The sequence below is a fragment of the Mesoplodon bidens genome (assembly GCF_964165515.1).
Source record: "Mesoplodon bidens genome assembly, chromosome: 14".
NCBI classification, from domain to species: Eukaryota; Metazoa; Chordata; class Mammalia; order Artiodactyla; family Ziphiidae; genus Mesoplodon; species Mesoplodon bidens.
Genome location: NC_138170.1, coordinates 53,106,269 through 53,133,650, shown reverse-complemented (window position 1 = coordinate 53,133,650; position 27,382 = coordinate 53,106,269). Strand labels below are relative to the sequence as shown.

Below are 27,382 nucleotides of genomic sequence, written 5' to 3'. Positions count from 1 at the left end.
TGCGGAGCACAGGCTCCGGACGTGCAGGCTCAGCGGCCATGGCTCACAGGCCCAGCTGCTCCGTGGCATGTGGGATCTTCCCGGACAGGGGCACGAACTCATGTCCCCTGCATCGGCAGGTGGACTCTCAACCACTGCGCCACCAGGGAAGCCCGAATGTATAAGTTTTAAATTCTTTCTTTTAGGTATGTACTGAGGGGCAGAATTACTGGGTCATGTAGTAACTCTTTGTTTAACTTTTTAAAGAATAGCCAAATTGTTTTCCACAGTGGCTGTGCCATTTTACCTACTAGGAATATATGAGTTTCTCCCCATTCTTGCAAGCACCTATGATTTTTCCTATATTATTATTATTTTGTATTATTGCCATTCTAGTGGGTGTAAAGTGATATCTTACTGTTGTTTTGATTTGCAGTCCCCCAGTGACTAATTATGTTGTATGTTTTTTCATGTGCCCGTTGGCCATTTGTATATCTTCTTTGGAGAAATGTCTATTCAAGTCTTATGCCCATTTTTAATTGGGTTGTTTGTCTCTTTGTTATTGAATTTCAGACTTCTTTATATATTCTGGATACTTGACCCATATCAGATATGTGATTTGCAAATATTTTCTCCCATCTTCTGCGTTATCTTTTCACTTTCTTGATAGTGTCCTTTGGTGTACAAAAGTTTTTAGTTTTGTTGAAGTTCAATTTATCTATTTTTTTCTTTTGTTATTTGTGTTTTGGGTGCCATATTTAGCCCTCACTTACTTTTAACCTCTGGTTTCAATCTCTTGATACCTTTAGGCTTCAAATTTTTCTCTTGTAGCTTTTTTTTTTCCCTCTTCAGATAATTATCTGCCCCAGTGACTTGCTCCTTAGTCCTTACCCCATAGGCCATTCTTTAGAAAAACTCAAAGGTCCTCAGGTCTAGCATAGCTTTAGGTGCTTGTGAAAAAAATTGGTTGGCTTTGGGAAGAAAAAACTGGCTACTGGTAAATTTTTTTCCAGCTTTATTGAGATATTGATATAATTGACATATAACACTGTGTAAATTTAAGGTATACACTGCGTTGACTTGATTCACTTATATATTGCAAAATGATTAGTACCATACTACTAGCTGACACCTCTATCATGTCACATAATTATCATTTCTTTTTTGTGGTGAGAACATTTAAATTAAAGGCTTGGGAAACAAGTTAACGCTTCAGAGTTTAGGAGAATATGGAGTGAACTTTTTATACCCTGGATATGTTAGCAAAATGTTATGACTGTTATATAACATTAATTATCAGTGTAACGGTAAAACTGAAGTTTGATAAGGTCCCTTCCTTGCAGGTATTACTGTCTAATAACCACATTATCCAGGCAGGACCTAGGTAAACAGTTGAAAGATTAAGGGTAGACAAGATCTTATAGAGTTGATACTTGAATAAAGTATAGATGACTCTGAACAAAGAAAAGTCCTTGAGTTTGGGCCAAATGAAAGGGAACTTGAAATAATCAAACTGAATCTTTACCACACTGTGTTCATGGCAGTTTTCCTATAAGTAGGACTAATTCTTATACCATTGAAGACAATGTTTGTTGACATGTTTCTTTCATGAGATGCCATCTTTTAGGGTTTCTAGACTTCGTAGATAAATGATTTTCATCTTTGTAAGTTACTTAGAGGTATAGGATTAGTTTTCCTGTTTCCCCAACCTGATCCCATTTAATGTCATAGGGTATACTTTCTGCTTCTTGGCTTCAAGAAATAATGCTTTCAAGAAGACAAGTTTTGTGTCACACTTTCTATTTTTAATACTGCTTTTAACTTTTAAACATGCATTTTACTTTATCCCAGTTTCTGCTTTTTAGAAATATTTAACTTCTTGCAAAATATATGTACCTTTTTTTTTTTTAACTCTTGTCTCAGATTTCTTTTCAGATATTTATTTCATCTTGATGAGAGAGAGAGAGAGAGAGAGAGAGAGAGAGAGTGACAGAGAGAGCGTGCGATGTGCGTGAGAGAATGTCCTTATTAAAACTAGGCCATAGGGCTTCCTTGGTGGCACAGTGGTTGAGAGTTCGCCTGCCGATGCAGGGGACACGGGTTCGTGCCCTGGTCCGGGAAGATCCCACATGCTGCGGAGCGGCTGGGCCCGTGAGCCATGGCCGCTGAGCCTGCGCATCCGGAGCCCATGCTCCGCAATGGGAGAGGCCACAGCAGTGAGGGGCCTGCGTACCGCAAAAAAAAAAAAAAAAAAAAAAAACTAGGCCATAAAGCAATTTCACTTTTAGGTATTTATCCTGAAGGAATAATCAGAAAGGGGCTCAATGCTATTGCTACAAGGATGTTCATTGAAACAATATGCATAAAGCACAAAAGTGGGCATAATCTAAAAATCCATCATAAGGTGTTGGTTCAGTAAATTATGGTGCATTCATTGGACTGCTTGGCAGCCATTAAAATCATGTTGCAGGAGAATATTTAATGATGTGGGAAACTTTATAATATGTTAAACGAAAAAATACAAATTGCAAAACCGTATGGACAATGTGCTCTCAGTTATTTAATGACAGGTCTATGAGCACAGCATAAAATTTGAAGGCTATATACCAAACTATTAACTGTGGTTACCTCTGCATGACAGGATTATGGGCAGTTTTTTCTTGAGGAAACCGTATATTGCTTTTATATTTAGGAAAATGTTTTTTGAGTTCTGTGCTGTATTGCTGATCATTTTAATAGCTTCATCTTGTTCTTTAGATGTTTAATGCTTTGTTCTTTTTCCTCTCTTGTCTGACATGTATGTTGTAGTTTTCCATGTTAGGCGTAAATAACCTCTTCTAGAATCTTGCATCCACAGAGAAGGTGCAGAATCATTGTGTTATGAAGATGAAAGTTGGATTTGTGGTTGATAACTTCATTGCCTTAGGTTATGATACTGTTGAGCCCAATGGTTATTGGGCCAGTGATTATTGCACATAACTTTTTGCATCCTCACTTGGTCACTCCATGAAGGAAGTTGGTCTCTGTGATAGAAATAAAATGTTGTTCTGAAAAGGGTATTACGGTTTACATGTGTTCTCTTACTATATGTATTAGCTTGCTAGGGCTCCCAGAACAAAACACCACTGATTGGATGGCTTAAACAGCAAGTTTATTTTCTCACAGCTTGGGGTCTAGAAGTCTTGGATCTAGGTGTTGCAGGTTTGGTTTCATCAAGGCCTCTCTCTTTGACTTGCATGTGGCTGCTCTCTTGCTGCCTCTTCACGTGGTTGTCCCTCTGTGCACATGCCTTGTTGTCTCTGTGTGTCCTAATCTCCTTTTTTTGTAAGGATATATGTATATATATATATATATATATATGTATATTAGGGCTCACCCTAATGACCCAATTTTAACTTAATTAACTCTTTGAAGGCCCTGTGTCCAAATTCGGTCGCATTCTGAGGCACTGGGGGTTAGGGCTTCAACATATGAATTTTGGGGAGACACAGTTCAGTCCATAATAGTATATATCATTTGTGATGAGTTTTAATGACAAAGTAGTGTGGATGAAGTAAATTTTATTGTGAATTATTAATGGTTATTATAAACTATTACAACATCCTAAAGAACTACAGCTGTAAGTTATATAAGGGAGAATGTAGAAGATTGTGGCTGTGTTAGCACCAACTTTTTGTAATCACCACTGGAAAAGTAACTCAGACTCTATGACCTACTGATTCAGGTCACACCTAGTGTGATTCAGGAGTCCTGGCTAACACAACTCTGCCACTAAAATTTGGGAAATGTATTGGTAATACACCTTCTGCCATTCTTTGAAATATTTTTTTTTTTTCTCCTAGCTGGGCTACATGACAGGACCCTGTGGTGGTTGGTGTCTCATGGTCCTAGAGAAATTTGTAGACCCTCTACCTTATATACTCTTACATGTGACAATGGTGATTGTTTTCTCCCCAGTGAATCCTGGGGCTGACGTGGACTTTTAACACACACTGCTACAGTCTCCTGCTTCTGGATCCTTCCTAGGGGTCTCATAGAGTGGGACCTGTTTTGTGATGTATCCAAAACTGATCTCTTTTGGGTTAGTAATTACTTAAGGAGGTATTCTTGTTGCAATACAAAATATTTTCATTTTCTACCTATATTTGGGAGACTGAAGGTGACTATCTCTTAGGAAATATAGTCCAGATTTTTAGTTTTTCTGTTTCATTGTTACTGTGTTAATGTAGTTAAGGTCTATAATATTAGTGGAATTATTTAAGCTTCAGGAGTGTCAGACTGGATTTAAAGTTTTCCCTCATTCAAATAAAGGCATATTGTGTTTATGTGTTATAGGCGTGTAATGCATTTACATAGATGTGTGTGTATATATACACACACATACTTGGTAAGATAGTTTGATTAAAAAATGAGAAATTTGGGCTTTTATGGGTAATTGCTCTATTTTTAACTTAGTGGGGTCATGGAAGGTTCATGGAATATGAATTTCAGGTTTTAGCTCTTTCAGTTACTTGCTGTGTGATCATAGGCAAGTCTTTGAACAAATCTTAACTCCTCATAATTGAATAAGAAACAGTAATTAGGGGCTTGCCTGTTGGCACAGTGGTTAAGAATCCGCCTGCCAATGCAGGGGACGTGGTTTGAGCCCTGGTCCGGGAAGATCCCACATGCTGCAGAGCAACTAAGCCCATGCGCCAGAACTACTGAGCCTGCGCTCTAGAGCCTGTGAGCCACAACTACCGAGCCTGTGTGCCACAACTATGGAAGCCCGTGCGCCTAGAGCTCTGCAACAAGAAAAGCCTCCGCAATGAGAAGCCTGCGCACCACAATGAAGAGTAGCCCCCACTCGCCACAACTAGAGAAAGCCCGCATGCAGCAATGAGGACCCAACACAGCCAAATATAAATAAATTTATTTTAAAAAATAATAAATAAGAGGAATAGAATTAAGATCAGTGAGCAAGATACAGAACATTTGCCCCCTGACATTTAGAACTCCCTGTAAATGGAACGTGCAGACCTGAAGGTCGGTTAGTTCTTTGTGACTGAAGTTGTGAATTTGTTGGGCCATAATAGAAGGAACTTATGTATTGTGGAGTGTGGTAATGGAAGTTGATTGTTTATTTTCATTTTGAGATTCTCAAAGTGTAGGGTTTTGTTTTGTTGTCTTTATAAAGGTAAATAATTTATGTCACATTTATATAATTATAACAATAAAAATATTTATTAGTACTTTAAAGTGTAGATTAATCATCAAGAAATGTCATTACATTAAATATCCCAAAGACTCATCTGTTATTTCTTCTCCTTCTCCCTCTAGTGGGCAGAAATATTTTAAAAACACCACATGGAAAGGGTTATTAGTATTGAGTGTATCACAATATAGTCTCAGCTTTTTAAAAGATTAATGAATGTTAATGTTTCAGAATCATTAAAGAAAGTGCTTTATTCCTTTCTAGGCATAATAGTGGATCTTTGAATGTTGAAGATGTTCTTACCAGCTTTGACAATACAGGAAATATTTGTAAGTTATATACCCACTGTATAGAAATATTTTTAGTGTTTTAAAAGTCCATTTTAAATTTTTTTTCACAGTGTTTATTTTATTGATGTGTGTGTGTGTGTGTGTGTGTAATAGAAACTCTTGCTGTTTTTAGCTGCATAATAAGCCTCATGTAAGATGTACCTACTAAGTGGGATAAGGCAGTTTTTATACTTGGCAGTTTTGTGTCTGTGTGTCTGTGTGTGTGTATGACAGAACATAGATCAGGAGGAACACTGGATTCTCCAGTACTATCCCTTTTGTTCCTTGTTTTCATTTTGACCTTTTCAGTTAATCAGTCCAACAGAGGGGCTGTCTCTCCCTTCTTTGCTGTGTTTGGGTATGTGTGTTTTTACTTCTTGCTTCTTCTCTCTTTCACTAAAGAGTGAACCCAGAACATTTTTCCTTGCTGCTAATATACTTTAATACCAGAATGATTTTATTTTGTGCATTATTATAATATTATAGAATATATTGATTTCTTATCTAAGTCTCTGATTAAGTCATAATAGATTTCTCCACTGAGAAAATCATTTAATTATAATGTCATGTAATGAAAGAAATCAAACAAGAAATATCTTTATATCACTACGTTAAACAACATACCATGATAGGAGCGGTGTACTCCTTTATGTGTTGCATAGGCTATTTTTCTTAAGATAGTGGATAATCAATGAAATAATTCCATTTTAAATGTAAAAATTATACTCAAATACTTTTCTTCTCAGGAAATTTCACAACTGTAACTACTTATTGTCTGAACTAAAATAACATATTCTGCTAACAGTACTACGTTATCAAATGCTCTCTAATTTTCGATCTGCATAGAATAATGTCCCACAATACTCAGGCAATGATTTTGTTCTTATGCCCACATGATGGCAAGCTTTTGATTGTGAAAAAAAATATTTATGTATTTTGTCACTAAGGAATCTAACTATCCTAAAATTATCCTAAAATATTTAAAAGAATGTAGGTTTCTTTTTCATGGATAGTGTTAGGTATACCTTTTAGTTTCTCTGTGTTGGCACTTGCTGAATTCTTTCCCAATATTTTTATTGGGGGTTGGGGCAAGGTCTGGGTAAGGGATACTAATGGTGGTTGAGGAGACATTCTCCTTTAGTTCTGTGGTAATGGGCAGGCTTATGCATACCCAATTTAGGAACATAATTCTAGAATGTTAAATGTGGATTTTTGATTTGGTAATGTAAAAATCAAGTACTGTTCCCAGTGGTTCAGTATGAAGTAGGGCCACTAGCTGGCAGCATTATGTAAAATAAAAATATTTTCCTAAAGGTCTAAGCTATTATTTTGTGTATGAATAATATGTTACCCCCACCACCACCGTAAGTTGTTGTTGCATTGACAAATGCAGAAATTGTATGTTAATAGCTTTTTTTTTCCCCAGTGCTGCCCATTGTTTGGTAGAAAGGTTTGAGACTTTGGATTGAGACACACCTACATTTAAATCTTGGTTCTGAAATTAATCTTGAGCAATTTATATTATCTCTATGAACCTCAGTTTTTTTCATCTCTTAGAACTGGACATAATGTATGGAAAGTGTATAACATACTGTATTCCTCATACTTGATACTCAGTAAATGAAACTCTTTATTATTACCAGTGGTGAGTACCTCTAAAGCTTTGCAGTTTTTTTCTAATAATGAAGAAAGTATTTTTAAGGATTATTCTGATGTTTTAAAATAAACTATTTTGATTGAACTAACAAGGTGGGAAAATAGATCAAATTAGAAAAATAGTAATTTATTAAAATGTCTTGTCATAAATGTGGTCTTTTTAAAAAAATTAATCTATTTATTTATTTATTTTTGGCTGCCCTGGGTCATCGTTGCTATGCGGCCTTTCTCTAGTTGTGGTGAGCAGGGGCTACTCTTCATTGTGGTGTGCAGGCTTCTCATTGCGGTAGCTTCTCTTGTTGCGGAGCACAGGCTCTAGGCATGCGGGCTTCAGTAGTTGTGGCACGCGGGCCCTAGAGTGTGGGCTCAGTAGTTCTCGCGCACGGGCTTAGTTGCTCTGCGGCATGTGGGATCTTCCCGGACCAGGGAATCGAACCCATGTCCCCTGCATTGGCAGGCAAATTCTTAACCACTGCACCACCAGGGAAGTCCATAAATGTGATCTTAAAAACCTGAATGTATTGCCAAGTAAGAAGTGATAAAAATAAGACTTCTTAAAACATTTTGTTTAGTGTAACTTTTATATTATACTCTTTAAAAATGTATAATGATACTTCAACTTAATGTAAAATTGATAAATTCCTGTTACAATAAAGTAAATCTTGATTATAACTTTTATATAATCTTTGCCAAGGCTTAAAGTAATCAAGGATTGAAAAAGTGATTTCTCACTTGATGTCTCAAATGTTTGATTTTACCCTAATGGTGACATTAGATTGAGTTTGTGACTGGAAAACCCAGCAGAGGGCGCTAAAATCACAATTCTGTCTCAACACATCAATATAACTAGAATAAATACCTTGAATAGTAACCCTAAGCTTTCATCATGTAAACATAGAAATATGTATGTGTAAACATTGAAATATGTATGTGTAAACATCTGTATTTGATTTGTTTCTTATATATTTAATATATTCAGCAATTCATTAATACAAAAAAATAGATTTTCCTGACTGATATTTTTCTTCATTTTTTTCATTTCTTTTTTAAAACAGGACAACTTATTTTTATTGTTATTTATTTTAATTAATTAATTAATTAATTTTTGGCTGTGTTGGGTCTTCGTTGCTGTGTGCGGGCTTTCTCTAGTTGCAGCGAGCGGGGGCTACTTTTCGTTGAGGCGCACGGGCTTCTCATTGCAATGGCTTCTCTCGTTGCAGAGCACGGGCTCTAGGCGTGTGGGCTTCAGTAGTTGTTGCACATGGGCTCAGTAGTTGTGGCTCGTCGGCTTTAGAGCACAGGCTCAGTAGTTGTGGCTCACATGCTTAGTTGTTCCACGGCATGTGGGATCTTCCCGGACCAGGGATCGAACCCGTGTCCCCTGCATTGGCAGGTGGATTCTTAACTACTGTGCCACCAGGGAAGTCCCAGGAATTATTCATTTACTTCAGGAGTTAGTTTACAGGTTAACATAACTTCCTGATAATAGGAAAAATAACTTAATTAAAATACTTTATAGTTACAACACCCCCGTACATGTTTATAGAAAATACACATATGTGAATATATACAAAATATATTCATGTTTAGTGGAACTATTAATCTCAATTTTAAGTTAACTTTAGAAACAAGTAATGCTTTTATTCATTGTAAATTTTCAAAGATGAGAGGATAAGTCTTAGTCCGAGTTTGTTTGTGCTCTCACCAGAAAGATATGGAAAAAATCTTTAATTTTGGAAAATTAATGAAACCTCTAAATAATTTCTTATTTCCTGATATGTTAGAAAAGAAAATATTCTTTATGTTTACCTCTGTTATTTTTACATGTGTGGCTTGCAAAGTGTTTTATGTTTTTGAGATATCCTTTCAGTATTTGAATTCCTTTGAATGTTATAGGAAGAAATAAAAATGAATCTCCACACAGTCATTTCTGCATAATGATTCATTGCTCTATACGATATGACCCCAATCTTATTTTTACGTGTTTATATTTGCTCCTGTGGAAAACAAATTATTTTGAAAGTCAAGCTTCTTTTTTAGGTATGCGTATTCCATCTTTGGGTTCTAGTACTTGAGAACGTACTTCCTTTTTTTTTTTTTTTTTTGCGGTATGTGGGCCTCTCACTGTTGTGGCCTCTCCCGTTGTGGAGCACAGGCTCCGGACGCACAGGCCCAGCGGCCATGGCTCACGGGCCTGGCCGCTCTGCGGCATGTGGGATCTTCCCGAACCGGGGCACGAACCCGTTTCCCCTGCATCGGCAGGCGGACTCTCAACCACTGCGCCACCAGGGAAGCCCACGTACTTACCTTTTAACTATCAAAGCTACTCTGTGGAGAGGTTGTGTCTGCTATTGATTCATCATGCCTGGAAAGAGGTGCAATCAAGCAACCTAGGGAAAAGTATAGGATGCATCCTTCACTTCAGACAAGGTGCTGGCTGCTTCTGTGTTTCACGTAACATGTCACTCAGATAGCTTGGGTCACAAGAGAGTACTCTGCAAGCACGCAGCAGATCTCTTGCTTCTGTTTCCTCTGTGGGCAGAGTCTCCTTTCCAGCCAGTCCCTGACCTCCAAAGAAACCCCATCATGCTGTATCTCTTCTGAAACCATTTCCTCTTTCTCCAAGTCATCTCTTTCCTCTACTGAAATGAATTTTTTAAAAATGTGATTCTCTTCAGCACTTAGTTGATCCAAATTTTACTGTCATAGTATATAATACAACTATTTGCTATGTGTGAAATCTCATCAGTGCTTGGGATATAATTGCTTCATTTGTACTTTTTTAGCACGTCGTCCTTGACAGCATGAACATATGATTAATACTTCTCATACAATTTATTGTATACAATATATACAATATAATGTGTATAAGCCATTAAAGGCTTAGGAAGCCAATAGTTAATATATATCATTGCAGTAACCTAGTGTGGTTCAGGAGTCCTGGCTAACACAACACTGCCACTTAAATTTGGGAAATGTATTCGTAATACGCCTTCTGCCATTCTTTGAAATAAATTTTTTTTTCTCCTAGCTGGGCTACATGACAGGACCCTGTGGTGGTTGGTGTCTCATGGTCCTAGAGAAATTTGTAGACCCTCTACCTTATATACTCTTACATGTGACAATGGTGATTGTTTTCTCCCCAGTGAATCCTGGTGCTGACCTGGACTTTTAGCACACACTGCTACAGTCTCCTGCTTCTGGATCCTTCCTAGGGGTCTCATAGAGTGGGACCTGTTTTGTGATGTATCCAAAACTGATCTCTTTTGGGTTAGTAATTACTTAAGGAGGTATTCTTGTTGCAATACAAAATATTTTCATTTTCTACCTATATTTGGGAGACTGAAGGTGACTATCTCTTAGGAAATATAGTCCAGATTTTTAGTTTTTCTGTTTCATTGTTACTGTGTTAATGTAGTTAAGGTCTATAATATTAGTGGAATTATTTAAGCTTCAGGAGTGTCAGACTGGATTTAAAGTTTTTCCTCATTCAAATAAAGGCATATTGTGTTTATGTGTTATAGGCGTGTAATGCATTTACATAGATGTGTGTGTGTATATATACACACACATACTTGGTAAGATAGTTTGATTAAAAGATGAGAAATTTGGGCTTTTATGGGTAATTGCTCTATTTTTAACTTAGTGGGGTCATGGAAGGTTCATGGAATATGAATTTCAGGTTTTAGCTCTTCCAGTTACTTGCTGTGTGATCATAGGCAAGCCTTTGAACAAATCTTAACTCCTTATAATTGAATAAGAAACAGTAATTAGGGGCTTGCCTGTTGGCACGGTGGTTAAGAATCCGCCTGCCAATGCAGGGGACACGGGTTTGAGCCCTGGTCTGGGAAGATCCCACATGCCGCGGAGCAAGTAAGCCCGTGCACCACAACTACTGAGCCTGCGCTCTAGAGCCTGTGAGCCACGACTACTGAGCCTGCATGCCACAACTACTGAAGCCCGCGTGCCTAGAACCCGAACTCCACAACAAGAGAAGCCACCGCAATGAGAAGCCTGCATACCGCAACGAAGAGTAGCCCCAGCTCGCCGCAGTTAGAGAAAGTCCACGCACAGCAATGAAGACCTAATGCAGCCAAAAAAAAAAAAAAAAAAAGTAACAGTAACTACCTTGTAGTGTAGTAAATATCATATTAGGTAGTGTGAAAATAGTATGTAAACTGTAGATAATATTTGTATTAGTTTTTATTGTTAGTATTAATATCATGTCTCATTTGTTCCTAGACCTTCTCAATATCTTTGATATTGGAAAATAACACAAGACAGGAAATATTTTTGATATGTGCCCTCCCGTTTTAATATTTTGTACATGAAAACATAGTACAAAGCTACATTATTAAAAGTATAGTATTACTGCAGAAATACATATATAAATCAGTGTTTTAGAAAAGAAGTTTCAGAAAGAAAAATATATGTGATTTGTCACATGATGAAGATGGAATTTCTGTGAGAGTGGAAAGGATAGATTTTTCAATAAATAGTATTGGTTAGGAATTTAGAAAATAATAACAAACTAAATCTCTCCTTTATACTATATAAATACCAAAATAAATTTAAGATAGATTAAATATTTAATTAAAAAATACTAACACTCCTAGATTTTTCAGATGAATAATTTTCAGATGTTGAAATAAGGAAGACCCTTCTATGTGTGACCCAAATCCCTTGAATTTAAAGATGAATAGATTGACTAAATAAAGATTTAAAGTCACTTTATTCAAAAAGTATCAAAAAAGTTGAAAGACAAATGACAAACTGGTAATTATTATTTATGAAATATATGCAGAGAGAGATGTATTCTCTTTATTGTGTGAAGAGCTCCCACAGAGAAATAGCAAAAACAGGCTGTAGATCTATAAGAAAAAGACAAAGCATAGTTGAAAATTAGAAAAAGGTATTTCACAAAAGTAATACCAATGCTCTATAAACATATCAAATGATTATTTTACTAGTAAAGAAGTAACGAAGTGCAATTAAAACAGTGAGATAGAATTTTTGTTATCAAATTGGTAAAGATGAGAGAAGATAAGCCACGTTTGGTGAATTGTAGGCAAATGTGCGTTCGCATCCACTGTTGGTAGGAGGGTAAATTGATTCTACTTTTCCAGAGGCAATCTGGCAATATCTTTCATAATTTTAAGTACCCATTTCATTTGACTAATAATTCTTTTTCTAAAAAGTAGTGAAACCAATATGCAGAGGTGGAATATAAAGGAATTCATTATAGCACAGTGAATAACTGGAAAAAACATAAATCTTTAATTTTAGGTGACTGGCTAATTATGGATAATTCATGAGATGGAATATTTTATAGCTGTTCAAGATCTCTAAAACACATTAGGTTAAAATATTACTGCAGGGAATATGATTCTATTTCTGTAAAATATATATATACTCATTAAGTAGGTATGTATATGCATAGTACTATGTCTATATGTTCATAGTGTTTTGTTAGGGTATTGGAGTTATGGATGATTATCACTTTCTTCTTTATGCTTTTTAGTATTTGTTTCTTTATGGCTTGTGTTAGGTAATGTTTTTATTTTGAAAAAAGTAGATATTCTTTAATTTACAAATTGAGTATTAATTTTTTTTTTTTTTTACTGAAAACTGTGATAAAACCTCAAATTGCTTAGGACAGTACTGTGGAAAAAAGGAGCAATTCATTTTACCACTGAAAAAATATATAAAGTATTTTATTTTTAAACAGAACTTTTGTCCAACGAGCTCCCAGCATTGTTGGATGTTAATGTGCTAATCTCCCAATACACTTAAAAGAAGTCAAAGATCAAATCATTCTAGCCCCACATTAGGTCATGGGAATATAAAGAGGTTAAAAACTCAGTCAATGGAAGAATTTTGAGCTTGAACAGAGATAATTTATAAGTTCTGTTGAAAAATAAATTTTAAGGTTCAGTGCATTATATGGTTAGCATGGTACGCTAACCATATAATATGGTAATTGTCTGCAGCCTTGAGACTATAGGAGGCCCCAATGAGAGTGGGGAGCTGATGGCAATATGCAGCACTGGCTCTGGATTTGGCTCTTAGCCCCTCTTGAGAATCACAATGTGTGTGTAGTCTTTATTAGAAAGACTTCTAGAGGATAGGTTAGAAATGATTTCTAGAGGGTAGGTTAGGTCTCTAGATGGTAGTTTTCCCAGCTATGTATCTCCAACTGTCTGACTTCCTAGCTGCAAGTTGTCAGGCAGTTTTCTCTTTTGACACAATATTGGGTAAGCATGCCCCTAAGCCATAAACAGAGTCACATGCATTTGCTTTTACTATTTACCACGGAAGGAACATTTAGAAGATGTCTCTTTTTAATTCACTTTAAAAATTTCTATTTGAAATAAAAAATTATGGAGTTGTAGTGATTCTCTTTGATAAAAGAAGGTGCTGCTATCATGAGGAAAGACTGAAATAAACCCTATAATCCTTTCGAGATTCATAACATGTATTAATGCTTAACCAAGGTATTACTACTGGAAGGTAGTTCATGTCTTTGTCATAAATCTGCTAGTTTTTCCATCCTTTATATATTTGAAGGGATGTTCCTAATTTAAGTGCCTCCAAGTTTTAGCAGAAGATATGCCAAGCAAGCCTCCCTCCCCCCCAGCAAATACTAAGTAGTACTTCTTTATCTTCTTTTAAATAGCTACCATTTCTTTTGCATCCCTTACAATATTAGGAACTTTGTGAATACCATTCCCATTTAATCTTCTTAACAATTTTGCAAGTGGTGAGGAAACTGATACTCAGATAAAGATAACTTGTTTAAAAATTAATATTTAGTAAGTGACCACAGAGGAGTGTTTGCCTATTCTATTTCTTAAAGGTAGCATATCTCCAAAATGGCGAGAAATGAATTTTAAGAGTTCATGGGAGAAATGAAACTAAAAGTGGTAACTTGGAGTGCTAGAAAATAACTTTGGCAGAGTTCTGTCCAGTGGGTTGTGTCTCAGAAGGGACTAATTAAAGGTCACTGGAAAATGGGCTCTCTAGGGTTTCTGAAAGGTAGTTGACAATCTAACGGCGTGGGGATTTCGGGAGTGAGGATGGGGCAAAAGAATGCATTTTCTTTTAAAATAGTCTAAAACCAAATGTGGGTTTTGTTTTATTTCAGATTTTCTTTTCTTTTTTGAGAAGTGCTGCTTTTTGCAGAATAATACAGTAGTAATACTGATTTGTGTTTTTACATAGCCCTTTCTCTAAGGTATTCAATGTGTTTCTCAAGGTTATGGTTATAGTGATATTTACAAATTGCTTATGTAAACACAAGTCACACAAAAGGCTCAACTAAATGAATATTTTTGTCTTTAGGAAAGTAGTGTGGATTTGGACAGCCTTTCCACGGAGAATAGTGGATATTTGGACATTTGTGTGGCCTGTATGTGTCGCCCCACTCATGAATGCTTGATGTGAACAAAATATTTGATGACTGAATGAATTTAGTATGTGTGTATATGTACCTCATCTTTTTTATGTTCTCCTCTCTCACCCTTCACCCTCCACTCCCAGCCTTGAATCTAAGTGTTTGTATTATATCCTGGGAAGGTGGGGACAGTTCATGGAAGGAATGAGGAAAAGTTTCCAATCATTCTGTCTGTGTATATGAGTTGGAAAATGTGGATGTATTATGTATATTGGAGATGCCCCACATGTTCACAATCTGCTTGTTCTGGATCAGGTAGAATTTTTGCTCCTGGTGGCAAATTCATGGTTTGTTTGAAGCCTTTGCCTATCCAGGTGGTTGGAGGCCAGACTTTTGTGTCTTTGCCATTTCTCAGGACTCCCTTAGTTTCTGACTAAAAGATATGGTGGAACCTAGACTTAAAACTTAAGTATCATTTTTAATTGTATGATAGTCAAAGAATGACAAATAATATTTTGATGTATCCTGGATTTTGGTTTTATTTTAATATTTGACAACTTAATTGGAATTTAGTGGGGATTCGTTGGACTGCTGTTATGAACAATTGAGAAGTGGTATGTATTTATGTAAACCATGACTTCTCTGCTTGTACTTGTCCCCTGCATACCTTTAAAGGAGAAATTAGAATAATTAGAAGGGAGAGATTGATTCATATTGCCTCCTTTGATCTTCCTCTCTTAAGTCCTACAGATTTGTAGTTTGTATTCTACAATTTAGCACTGACTTTGGTATCATATTGTATTAACTATTTGTTAATCTTTTTCTCCCCCAAATAAAATACAACCCCCCAGACTGCAGGCGCAATAGCCTCTCTGGTTCAATCTCAAGGGGTGTTAGTCTAAAGTCCATGCAACAAAAGTATTTTTAAATAACTTGGGTATTTTACCTCTCTTGATTAAATGACTTGAAAGCAACACAGTCTTGAGCAGTTTTTCTTTTGTTTTTTTCTTTCTCCCATCCTCTATTGTTCCATATTGATGCTGATTCTGCACTTTTACATACAAAACAAACAAAAAACTTCAGAAAACAATTCTCTTGTATCCATCATAGGATAATTCTTGCCTTCCCTTTTCCCCCCTTTCCTTCTGATTCTCCATCATAGTACTGAGGAACTAGTCTGTCAAGGTAGGATCCTCCTTGGAGGCTGTGAGCCTGGGATAGGCAGGGGCAAGAGACTGAAGCAGATCAGTTTCTTTTAGTTAAGGTGACTATACAGTCAAGGTTGTCTGGCATGATCCCAGTTTATACCTATTGTTCTTAGCATAATTATTAACAGCGCCTCCTTTCACTCCCCAAAGTGTCCTAGTTTGGATGATAAATTATATTCCAATTTTTATTTTTTTATTTTTTTATTTTTATTTTTTATTCCAATTTTTAGAAGCCCAAGAAAGAGAGATATATTGGAAGCTTACATCAATTATTTATATCTAGTCATACCTCTTAATTCTGCCATAGTATCTTGCACAAGGTCTGGCTCAAGTGGTATTCAATATGTATTGATTCATTTGAATCCTTAGTCACACTCAAATGAATCATTCATTCTCCATAAGTGTATAACAGAGAGGTAAATCTAGGCCTCAGTTTTAGAGGACATATACTACAAGCCTCATAAACTAAAACTGAAGTTAGAACACATAACAAGTTTTGATTAGCTAATGCAGTAGTTGAAAAAAATTGAATTACTTCCAAGATTTGAAGATAGGAAGATTCACATAACAACCTAGATTTCCACTTTCTCTTTGAGAAAAATAATGATCTAGTGGTCTGAGCCTGATCTTACGTGGTAATCGTTATCTGGAGCTGAGCAGATTCTCTATTTTGCGCCCTCACGACCCACCCATGGACATTTAAATTTGCAACCTCTGATACATACTATGTATTTGGAGGCACTCATGGAAGGTTTATCTTTGTACATTTTCAGGTTATTTACTTATGTATTTAAGAAGAGTCAGTTCTGATTAGTCATTTTATTAAAGCTAATTAAATAAAATACTTGTAAATTCTTTTGGAGATCAGCCTTTTTTAATTCAACAGATTAGTCATTCATTTTGGGGAAATTTTTTTCCCATACTAAGAATGTCAATAACTATTAACTAACATTTATATTATTATATTTAATAGAAAATATTTTAAGATATTATTTTAAATATTTTTCAATAGCCAGTACCTTTAAGAAAACATATTTTTGAAACTTAATCACTTCGGTTTAAAATTATAAAATATCTTGAAAAATGAAATTGAAAACTAGTATAAAGCTATAGGAGAAATTTTAAATATTTGTGGGTGTATGTATGTGTGTATGTGCATGTATATGTATATGTGTGTATATAAAAAATATATAGTTAACTTTATCTTTGCCTCTTCTTTATAGATTGGAAAAGAAAGAGCAGTCTCAACAAGTGTTTATTAAGTGCCTATTGTGTGCTGTCCTGCATTTTCAATTCTCAAATGATTTTTCAACCTTGACCTACTACAAAGGAATAAAACATTCTTTCTACACATGTTGAAGAAACTACTGTATTAAAATCTAGATAAATATCTCACTGTCTGATGCATCTAGGTACCTGGATGGTCTCTATGAACTATGTCTTAAGTCTCATCAGCAAACATCTTTTAAAAATAATTTAAAAGAGCTACATTGTTTCATTAATGAAGAATTCACCCTGGTAAGTTTTAGAATATTGGCAAGAAAATGGCTTGACTTTAACTACATTAAATATGAATTTAATGGCATGGACATATTATCTCAGGACATTTTATTTGTATATTTTTAAGGCTTAAAATATTGTCAGTTAAAATTATCTATCTTATAGACCATCAATTTGAAGTCTTTTCTGATGCCTTCTGACCTGTTCCAGTTTGATCTTTATGCCTGCTGCAAACCTTTCATCTTGAAATCTCCCTTCGCTGTCATCCTGGGGATTCTTATCATTTCTCTTTTTTGTTTGATTTCCCAAATACCGTGGCTTTCTCTTTGTTTACTGCATCATTTTGGGTGATGATAAACTCCTGTAGGTCCCTGAGACAGTAAGCGGAAATAATTTTTGAGTTCTTGTGATACTTTGGTAGGAAATAAAATAATAGAATTTGAAATAGTTTCTCCTTCAAAATTTTACAGCAATGTATTGCAGCTTCTAGTGTTTCATTTGAGAATTCCAATGCTATTCTAATTCTTTATCTTTTTTACGAAACTCTTAGTTCTCTCTGGAATTTGACAGAATCTTTTCTTATTTTCACTATTCTAAATTTTACGATATGATATCTTGGTGTGGCTTAATTTTCAAACATTGTTTTGGACATTTGGTGGGCACTCAGTGTAGAAAGTCACGTTTTTCAGTTCTGGGAAGTTTTCTTGAATTATTTCTTTAATGGTTGCCTCCCTTCTGTTTTCCTTGTTGTCTCTGGAACTTCCATTTTTCAAATGTTGGACATCCTGGACAGGTTCTCTCTCTTTTCATCTTCTGTTTTGCATATTTTTGACTTTTTCTGTACTCTCAGGGATATTTCTTTTGTAATAGAGGCCTTCATCAAATATCTGGTGATCTTTAAGAGCTGTGTACTATAAAACTGATTGGACTCTATGAGGATATCCTAGCTTGTTGATTGTGGATTTTGCTGTGGGATGATCTGGCTGGGCTGCTCCTTGGAGAACCTTGGATGTCCATATGTTTGGGTGTTTCTCTTGAGCTGGTCCGTTTCCCAGACAAAACTCTTTGAGTCTGCTGCCTTGGGAGTGTGTATATCTTAGCTGCTAGCATTTTGGGTTGGGTAGGAAGAAGAGTCTCAACATTCATTTGCTCACTTTCTCTTTAAAAAAATATTTTACTTTATCTTTCACTACCCTCCCTCATCTGTGCTAATGCCCTATAGTCCAGAGCCCCTAGGATTTTGCTCTTTGGAGACTAGATGGGAGGACAGAGTGGAGGAGGGTTAGTTGCCCAGCAGTTTGGAGAATGAGATAAGATTTCAAGATCTAACTGCTTTCTAAATATATTTTCAACAAATCCTCTGTATTTAGCCCATTCTCACCTCCATTCACAGAGATGTAAATGACTTCCCCCACTGCCAATTTAGGATTCAGCTTTTTGCTGTCATCTTCTTGTGCCTTTATGAACCCTCGTTTTATTTTCATGTCTACTTACTTTTATTTTAGAAAGGGAGTGGAAGCTAATATGTATATTCACTCTAACATCTTTAATTACCATTTTAACACACGCACATATGTGTGTATGTATATATATACATATATGTATACACACAGACATACATCAATCTCACATAAATTCTGTAACAACTTAAAAATAACTTAATAAAATTTTAAAACTTCATTTAAGTAGACCATATATGGTCTTGTCAGATGTACACTAGAAAAATATTTCCAGTTTAAATATATGGAGATGAATCACCAAGGCTTTGCACATGTTTTAGGAATTATTTTCTTCCTCATTTCTGAATCTCTCTTTAGCCTTCAAGATGTAACTCAAATGTCTCCTCCTCTATAAATTCTTTTCTGACTCTCCTAAGCTACACTTCACTGGTCCTTCTTATGTTTACCTGTAGACTTAAAAAAAAGAAAAGAATACACCATTAAAACATCACATTGTATTAAAATTGTGTCTAAATTACTCACTGGACTGTAAGCTCCTAGAGGCAGGAATAATGTTTGTATCTACAGTGCCTCGCATAAAGTGAATAATCAATAAGTGCTTTGTGGATTAGTGAACTTAATATTTAAAAAAAGGAGCACACATTTTTTTTTAATTTTTAAAATTTATTTATCTTTGGCTATGTTGGGTCATGGTTGCTGCACGCAGGCTTTCTCTAGTTGTGGTGAGCGGGGGCTACTCTTCGTTGCGGTGCGCAGGCTTCTCATTGCGGTGGCTTCTCTTGTTGTGGAGCATGGGCTCTAGGCTCACGGGCTTCAGTAGTTGTGGCATGTGGGCTCAGCAGTTGTGGCTCGCAGGCTCTAGAGCGCAGGCTCAGTAGTTGTGGCACATGGGCTTAGTTGCTCCATGGCACATGGGATCTTCCTGGAGCAGGGATTGAACCTGTGTCCCCTGCATTGGCAGACAGATTCTTAACCACTGCGCCACCAGGAAAGCCCCCCAAAAAAGGAAAACACATTTTAAATAAATTAGGATGTGATTTTTTTTTTTTTGCGGTATGCGGGCCTCTCACTGTTGTGGCCTCTCCCGTTGCGGAGCACAGGCTCCGGATGCGCAGGCTCAGCGGCCATGGCTCACGGGCCCAGCCGCCATGCGGCATGTGGGATCTTCCCGGACCGGGGCACGAACCCGTGTCCCCTGCATCGTCAGGCGGACTCTCAACCACGGCGCCACCAGGGAAGCCCAGGATGTGATTATTTTATAAAATGTTCACTGTGAAAAATAATTTACTTTAGGATTCCTTTAAATAATCCATATCCTTAGTGCTCTTAAAATTTCATTATGTGCTTTTTTTTTTGAGAAATACATTTATGTCTAATATCCCTTTTGCATATCTGTATGCATATACAGGCATTCTATATTGTTCTACTTAAGTAGGAATGTTACTTATATTTAAAAAGAAATAAATGTTATTCTGTTACAAGTTGGTGACATTTTTCCTTCTAAATAACTTTTTCTGGGAGAGCACTAAGTGGCCATTCACCTAGCGTTCTGATCAGTGCAATGTATTTTAAGCAGCTAGTTCCAAAATACATTCAAATAGTATGTCCTATTCCTCATGAATTGCTATTTCTTTGCTTAAATTTCCCACTTGGACCACCAGCAATCTCTTAAGTACTTTTCCTACCAGCTAATGCTAGCTTTTAAAAATCTACTTAATGTTACCCCTTTCTTTCTCTTTATTGCCTCTGTCACTTAATGTACCTCTATGCCTGTCTGATATTGTTCCTTTTCAAGGTCTTTTTATGCTTTTAGGATGATCTTTCTTAGTCTCTTTCTACTGTCTTAGATGCTTTGATTCTACTGTTTCTTCATTGCAATGAGCTCAGTACAGGGAGCAAATAAAAATGGGTGACTTTTTAAAAAAGTTATGTACAATATTAAAAAGAATACAAGTGCTGGTGTTTACTATTTAACTAGTGTTTCAGAAAGGGTTTTGATAGACTTTTATTAGAGCCGTTCATGGAGATAGATGGGATTTGTTTAAATTTCATGGATAAGGGGAAAAGGGGAATGTTAAATTTGCCAATTGTTAAAGCTGAATGATTGATAAATGGGAATTCATTATTTTCTATTCTTTTATTTTTGGGTATATTAAAACTTTCCCATACAAGGTGTAAAAAAAATTGAAGTGTCATTTTTCATTCCTTTTCACCTAGCAATCCCACTTTTTGGTATCTGTCCTCCAGTATATAAGGGCACATGTGCAGGGATGTTAATAACAGTATTATTTGGGTTGGAAAGGAAAATAACTTGGAAACAGTCTGTTGAATCTATTCCTATTTAATGGAATTGTTGGATAGATTATGGTGTATCTGTACAATGGATTATTACACAGCAATTAAAAAGAATGAATTGAGTTATATGCTATATTCTGGAGGGATGTCCAAGATGTATTGTTAAGTAAGTTGTGTAGTGTGTGTAATGCAATTTTATTTTTATAAAAAGAAACTGTGTGAATATGCCAAAGCTGAGAAACATATACGCCAAATTATCGTTATTGGTTATTTCTACAAAGTGGGACCTGAGGACTGGGGTGGAGGAAAAATTAACCTTTTCTGTATTAATTTTATATTGTTTGATTGATTTTAAGTATGTATTACTTTGAAGGGAGGAAATATAGTAAAGATTTTAAAAATAAATGTAAAAATAGAATCTTTTCAAAATGAGTGTCAGTTCATCCATGATAATAAAAATTCTTTTTACAGTTTTAAAGAGAAGTGGAAAGTGATGTGCATATGGGAAACCAAATGATGAATTATATCATAGTTTGCCTTCAGAAAGAAAAATAAATGAATTGTTGATACTTATGTCTATGGAGTGAGTATATATTGAACTCTGACCCTATTGCCAATCTTCCAACAGAAATTGCCTGGTGACAATTAGAACACTCTGGGCACCTCTGCATTAATTCAGTAGTTCCTAAAAATCTGTGCCTAAAACTCAAGTTTTTTTGTTACAGTGATTGAACTAATCTATTTCATAAATAAAGATGTCCCATTTTCAAGAGGCCAGTTTAACTTAGAACTAGGGTACATAGTTAGGGTTCTTTGATTGCAAGCAACAGAAACGGACTCTGGCTAACTTAGGCAAAAAGAAATGTTTTGGAAGGATACTAAGCAGGTAATAGAATTTAAGTTTCACTTGACAGTTGGGCATTTTGCTCTGTCTTAGTATGCCTCTAATATATTTCCTGCTTTTAATTACAACATTGCACTGAAAGTTCCTAGCCAAACACCTTTTGTCATCTGGCCTTTCAAGGATTAAATTTAGTTGTCTTTACAAAAAAAAAAAAAATTTTAAGGGCAACATATACCATCAGTTGTTTACATTGTGCTCTAGTACATGGTGAGTTTGGAATTATAGTTTCATTTATTATAAGAAGTAAAGCATTCAAATACTTATGGATAGCCTCAACCTACATGTTTTATTTTAGAATTGTCACCATTGAGTTTTTTCTTTACTATTGCCTTAGTGTCTGTGTGTGTGTGTGTGTGTGTGTGTGTGTGTGTCTTTAGCATAGTTTTTTGGTTTATCTTTTTTTTTTCTTTTTTTACATCTTTATTGGAGTATAATTGCTTTACAATGGTGTGTTAGTTTCTGCTTTATAACAAAGTGAATCAGTTATACATATTATATGTGTTCCCATATGGTTTATCTTTTTTTGTTTCTTGTTTTAATGGTAAAATTTCCAGGGAGAATCATTTTAAATGCTTTTTTGTGTTAAATTATAATGTTGTACCTATGCTATGCTTTGTAATTTCTATCTACTTAACTGAAACACACTGATTTTACATTATGATTTTTTTAAAATCTGAACAAATTTTTTATTTTTCCAGTTGTCTGTGTTTCACAACTCTTAACACTACTTTTATTATAAATTATAAATCATTTATATTATATATTATATGTAAATTATGTGTACATATAAACATTATTAAAGACCAGCTTTAATATTTTTCATTTAGAGAAGCATACAATTCTTTCCTGTGTACCAGATATAGGGAATACTTTCTCTTATATAGGATACATTGCACTTAAAATAGAATCTGGCTCATTTTTCTCCTTTCCCTGCTTTGGGGCCAAACTTTCAACTGGCAGTAGGAGTAGAGGTGTAAGTGGCAAGTTCAGGGCCAAACTTTCTAACTAACCTTTCTTCCTTCCTCTTCTCTCTTTCCCTTTTTTGGAGTCAAGGTTTATGCTCAATATGGGCAGAGGTGGCGGGGGTTGGGGGGAGGGGTGTGGCGGTTAGCAGGTGTGTACATTTGAGGTTGAGTTTTCTGCTTTGCAGCTGAGAATCTGGTTACATATCAAGGGGTGGAGAGATTGAGCAAATAAACACATTTGAGGATATGAGAGCTAAGTTTCTCAGTATCAACAAAGGGAATTATAAATATGGGAAGGCTGAAGGATAAAACAAACCATGTGGTATTGAATTAGAATTGGGAGTATCAGAATGAACTTATGGCTTTGCTGGATAGATAGAGAGATGTGTGTGTGTGTGTGTGTGTGTGTGTGTGTGTGTATGTGTGTATTTCCTAGCTCTGTCTGGGTCTGATAGTAGTGAGCCCACCTTGCACTCAGGTCTTGGTTTCTAAATATTATTCTCTGCTAAAAAGAACTAGGGCTCTTTGAAGAAATGGCTGACCCCAGGGCTGGGCATTTTATGTCATAAGGTAAGGAAGTACTCAAAACGTGATTAACACATGCCCAAAGAACACAGGACCTGGTTTGAAGATAATTGACCAAGTCTGAGATAATTTGAGTATCAAAATAAATGATAAAAACAGATTGTAACCCTTTGTGTAAAATAGGACTCCATGAATTTATACTAATATTCATAAATATAAAAATGAGGGAGAATAGAAAATTCTACCTATATCAGAATGTCATTTAGTAAATCTAGAACAGGCACTATAAAAATCTAGAGCCCTGGCACTAATGCCATTTTGGGCAAGATAATTCTTTGAGGGTGGGGAGAAGGAGGGAACTATTCTTACATTGCAGGATGTTTAGCATCATCCTTTCCCTCTACCTACTAGATATTAGCATCCCTCCCTACCTCCAACCTCCAGTTGTGAAAAACAAAAATGTTTCCAGACATTGCCAAATGTCCCTTAGGAGGCAAAAATCATATCCTCCTATTCTCAATTGAGAACCACTGATCTAGAAGGAATGATAGAATTACAATCTTACCTTTGGTAATTATCATAGTAATAACTGATTGAGGCATGAATTATCAATGGGTGCTAAAACAAGTGAAAATTTGATGAGGAATAGGATACGTATTAATCTCAAAATATCTCTCCATAAAATACTGATTACTAATTAATTGATACATACAACATTCTTATAATTAACTTCACAATAGGAAAACCCAGCAGATACCACTGTAACCAGGTAGTAAAAATTAACATCATCATTAATGGGGCAAATCCTCCTAATATGAAGCACTGAGAGAGCACAGCATTGCTTCTGTGATATTCCTGCTGAAAGTGTCAAGTCATGAGGGAAATCAGACAAACCCAATGGGGACATTCTACAAAGTAACTGGACTGTACTCTTTAACAATGTTAAGATCATGGAAGATAGGGAAAGACGGAAGATCTGTTCTAGATTGAAGGAGACAAATGAGGAGTGATAACTAAATGTTAACGTGGGATCATGAACTGGATTCTGGACCTACAAAGGACATTATAGGGATGATCAGAGAAATTTGAATGGGGTTTGTGGATTAGATGGTAATGTATCAGTGTTTACTTTTTGATTTTGATGATTGAATTGTGGTCGTGTAGAAGAGTGTCTTTTATTTGTCAAACACACTACACTTCCTTGAGAAATTTCAGTTTCTGTTCTCTGTGTCTTTTCTCAGTTCTTTGTGTGGGTGGCTCCATTACATGGACTCAGTTGTCACCTTCTGAGAGAGGCCATCCCTAACTACCCTATCTAAAGTACCTACCCTTTCAAAATCTGTATCCCTTTATGTTGTTTATTTTATTTATAGCATTCACTGTTACCTGTGATTACCTTATTTCTTTGTTTAATACTTGGGTCCCACTACTGAATGGAAGCTCCTGAGAGCAGAGGCCTTCTCTGTACTGCATCCTCTGTCTAAAACAGTGCTTGATACCTAGTGGAACTGCAGTAACCGTTTGTTGAATCAGTGACTGTACCTATGAAATCTGGCCTTCTCTGTCATCTGATTGGTCATGTAACTAATCTGGATATGTTAAGATGGGCCAGCAGGCACTTTCTAAATGTTGTAGAGGTTAGTGTCTACTGAGAAAAGTGGTTTGGATTGGGGTGTGGGAGTGGAAGGGGAGAGAGAAAGAGAAGGATTAAGAGAGAGAAAAGGGTACAATTGTTTGATATAACCTAAAATACTCATGGATATTGCTTGAATGTGCTTGAAGGTCTGGACTGAATACAGCTTCTCTAGGGCATATTGTCCAGCCATTGAATTAAGACCCAATGAGTTGTTGGCATCTAGTTCATTCTACTTTCTGTGCCAGCCAGACTCACTTTAAGGCTGTAAGCAGTTTTTTTGTTTTTTTGTTTTTTAAAGAAGCAGAGGCTAAACATTGTTCAACACAGAACAGAAGGATAGAAGTAGGTAATATTGAGTAATTCTGATCTCAAGCTCCCATGTCTTATGGTCTTAAGGAATACATATATACCTTTTTCCTGTGAATTAATTCTTAAATAATCACCCAGAATTGCTTTTGACATTGCAGCAACCTTAGACGATTGTGAATTGAGACCAAAAAAATGGCAGATAAGCTGCAAAATTATTGCCATATTAACTGACCAAGAACGTAATTTTGTTGCCTTTTAGATAGGTATATTTAAGGTAGAGCTATATGAGCAAGGTCAAGGGAATACTATCCCAATTAAAAATGTAAAACCTCAAAAACTTGATCAGTTGAAAAATACACTTTTTCATCTTATTAACATTTTAATGTGCCTTCTCCTGAGCCATTAGTTACATCTATGTTTAGAACTTATGAGATTGCCCAGTAAAAGAGATTTCAGACATTCAAATGAGAGGAACAGCATGGAATGTGATGCCTATATAAAAACATTGTTTTAGAAAGATAGGGATAGGGCCTCCCTGGTGGCGCAGTGGTTGAGAGTCCGCCTGCCGATGCAGGGGATACGGGTTCGTGCCCCGGTCTGGGAGGATCCCATATGCCGCGGAGCGGCTGGGCCCGTGAGCCATGGCCGCTGGGCCTGCGCATCCGGAGCCTGTGCTCCGCAACGGGAGAGGCCACAACAGTGAGAGGCCCGCATACCGCAAAAAGAAAAAAAAAAAAAAAAAAAGAAAGATAGGGATATAAAAATTGAATTTTCAGTGGTGTTTGATGAATTGCTTTGTGAAGACACTTATTGAGATAGAGGCCACTTTCCTTACTGCCCCGTTATGTTTTCTCCTTTATCTACTATCTCCTCTTTTCTAGCAGTTCACTACTAAGGATACAGTAGATGTATAATGAATCCTTTCTTAATGAATGAGTGAATGCCTGACTGTATTGTGCAGAAAAAAGTTTTTAAGACCTATTCTCTGCTCTGAAAGTGTATAATTAATACATTGTTTATATAATGTAATACATATTATCTGCTCTGTATATATAATTAATATATTTTCTATACAATAGCATTTATGATATGCAGTGTGTGGTGGATACAAGGATGGATACAGTCAAAATCTTGACCTTAAGGGACTCTACATTCTAAAGGCCTATGGACAAGATCACACTGCATTGTAATTAATTTGCTAAAAGAGATAACTTTGAATGTTGTCAAAGCCTAGGAGAAGGTGGACACCTTTCTGAAGTGGGAGGTGGATTCAGCAAAGACTTCTGAGAATGATGTAATGAATAACCTTCAAGGGCACTTGAAATAATAAGAGAAGGATGTGTCACTATATTTAAATCTAAATGCACAATTGTGTGATATTAACTTTAAGGGTAAAGTTCCTAGGACAGCGATTAGTACATTGGAAACAACAGAAGGAGGGGACAGAAACACAGGACTGAAGCTAAAATATCTGACTGTAAGCCATGTTCTACCACTTCTTGGTGGAGAAGTCTTGGCCAAGTCATTTGCATTTCTGGCGTAAATCTCCCGTGATTATCTTGATTAACTTTTTATGTATTTCTGGATTTGATCTGCTAATATTTTGTTAAGGAGTTTTACATCTGTGCTCATGAGGGATATTGGCCTGTGGTTTTCTTTCTGTGCAGTGTCTTTTTACTTGGTTTTAGCATCAGGGTAATGCTGGTCTCATGAGTTGGAAATTGTTTCCTAGAGTTTGTGTTGAATTAGTACTATTTTCTTCCTTAAATGTTTGGTGGAATTCACCACTGAAGTCATCTGGGCCTGGAGTTTTCTTTGTGGGAATGTTTGTAACTCCAAATTCCATGTTCTAAAGTCTGTTTTGTCTGATGTTAAGAAAACCACTCTAGCTATTTTTTCCCCCTTGACTGCTTTTAAGATTTTCTCTTTATTACTGTTTTTTAGCAGTTTAATATAATTTTCTTTAGTGTGGTTTCCTTTAGGTTTATTCTACTTGGATTTGTTGACCTTCTTGTATCTGTAGGTTTAT

General features: G+C 36.0%; 1 protein-coding gene across 1 annotated transcript in view; it reads left to right on the top strand.

The window, feature by feature from the left end:
* The window catches only part of CAMKMT (calmodulin-lysine N-methyltransferase), a 388,922-nt gene that overhangs the window by 21,182 nt on the left and 340,358 nt on the right, over positions 1 to 27,382 (top strand). Inside the window, exon 3 of the mRNA XM_081254257.1 lies at positions 5,438 to 5,502. Coding sequence (XP_081110383.1) covers positions 5,438 to 5,502 — 65 coding nt within the window. The remainder of the gene's footprint in view (positions 1 to 5,437; positions 5,503 to 27,382) is intronic.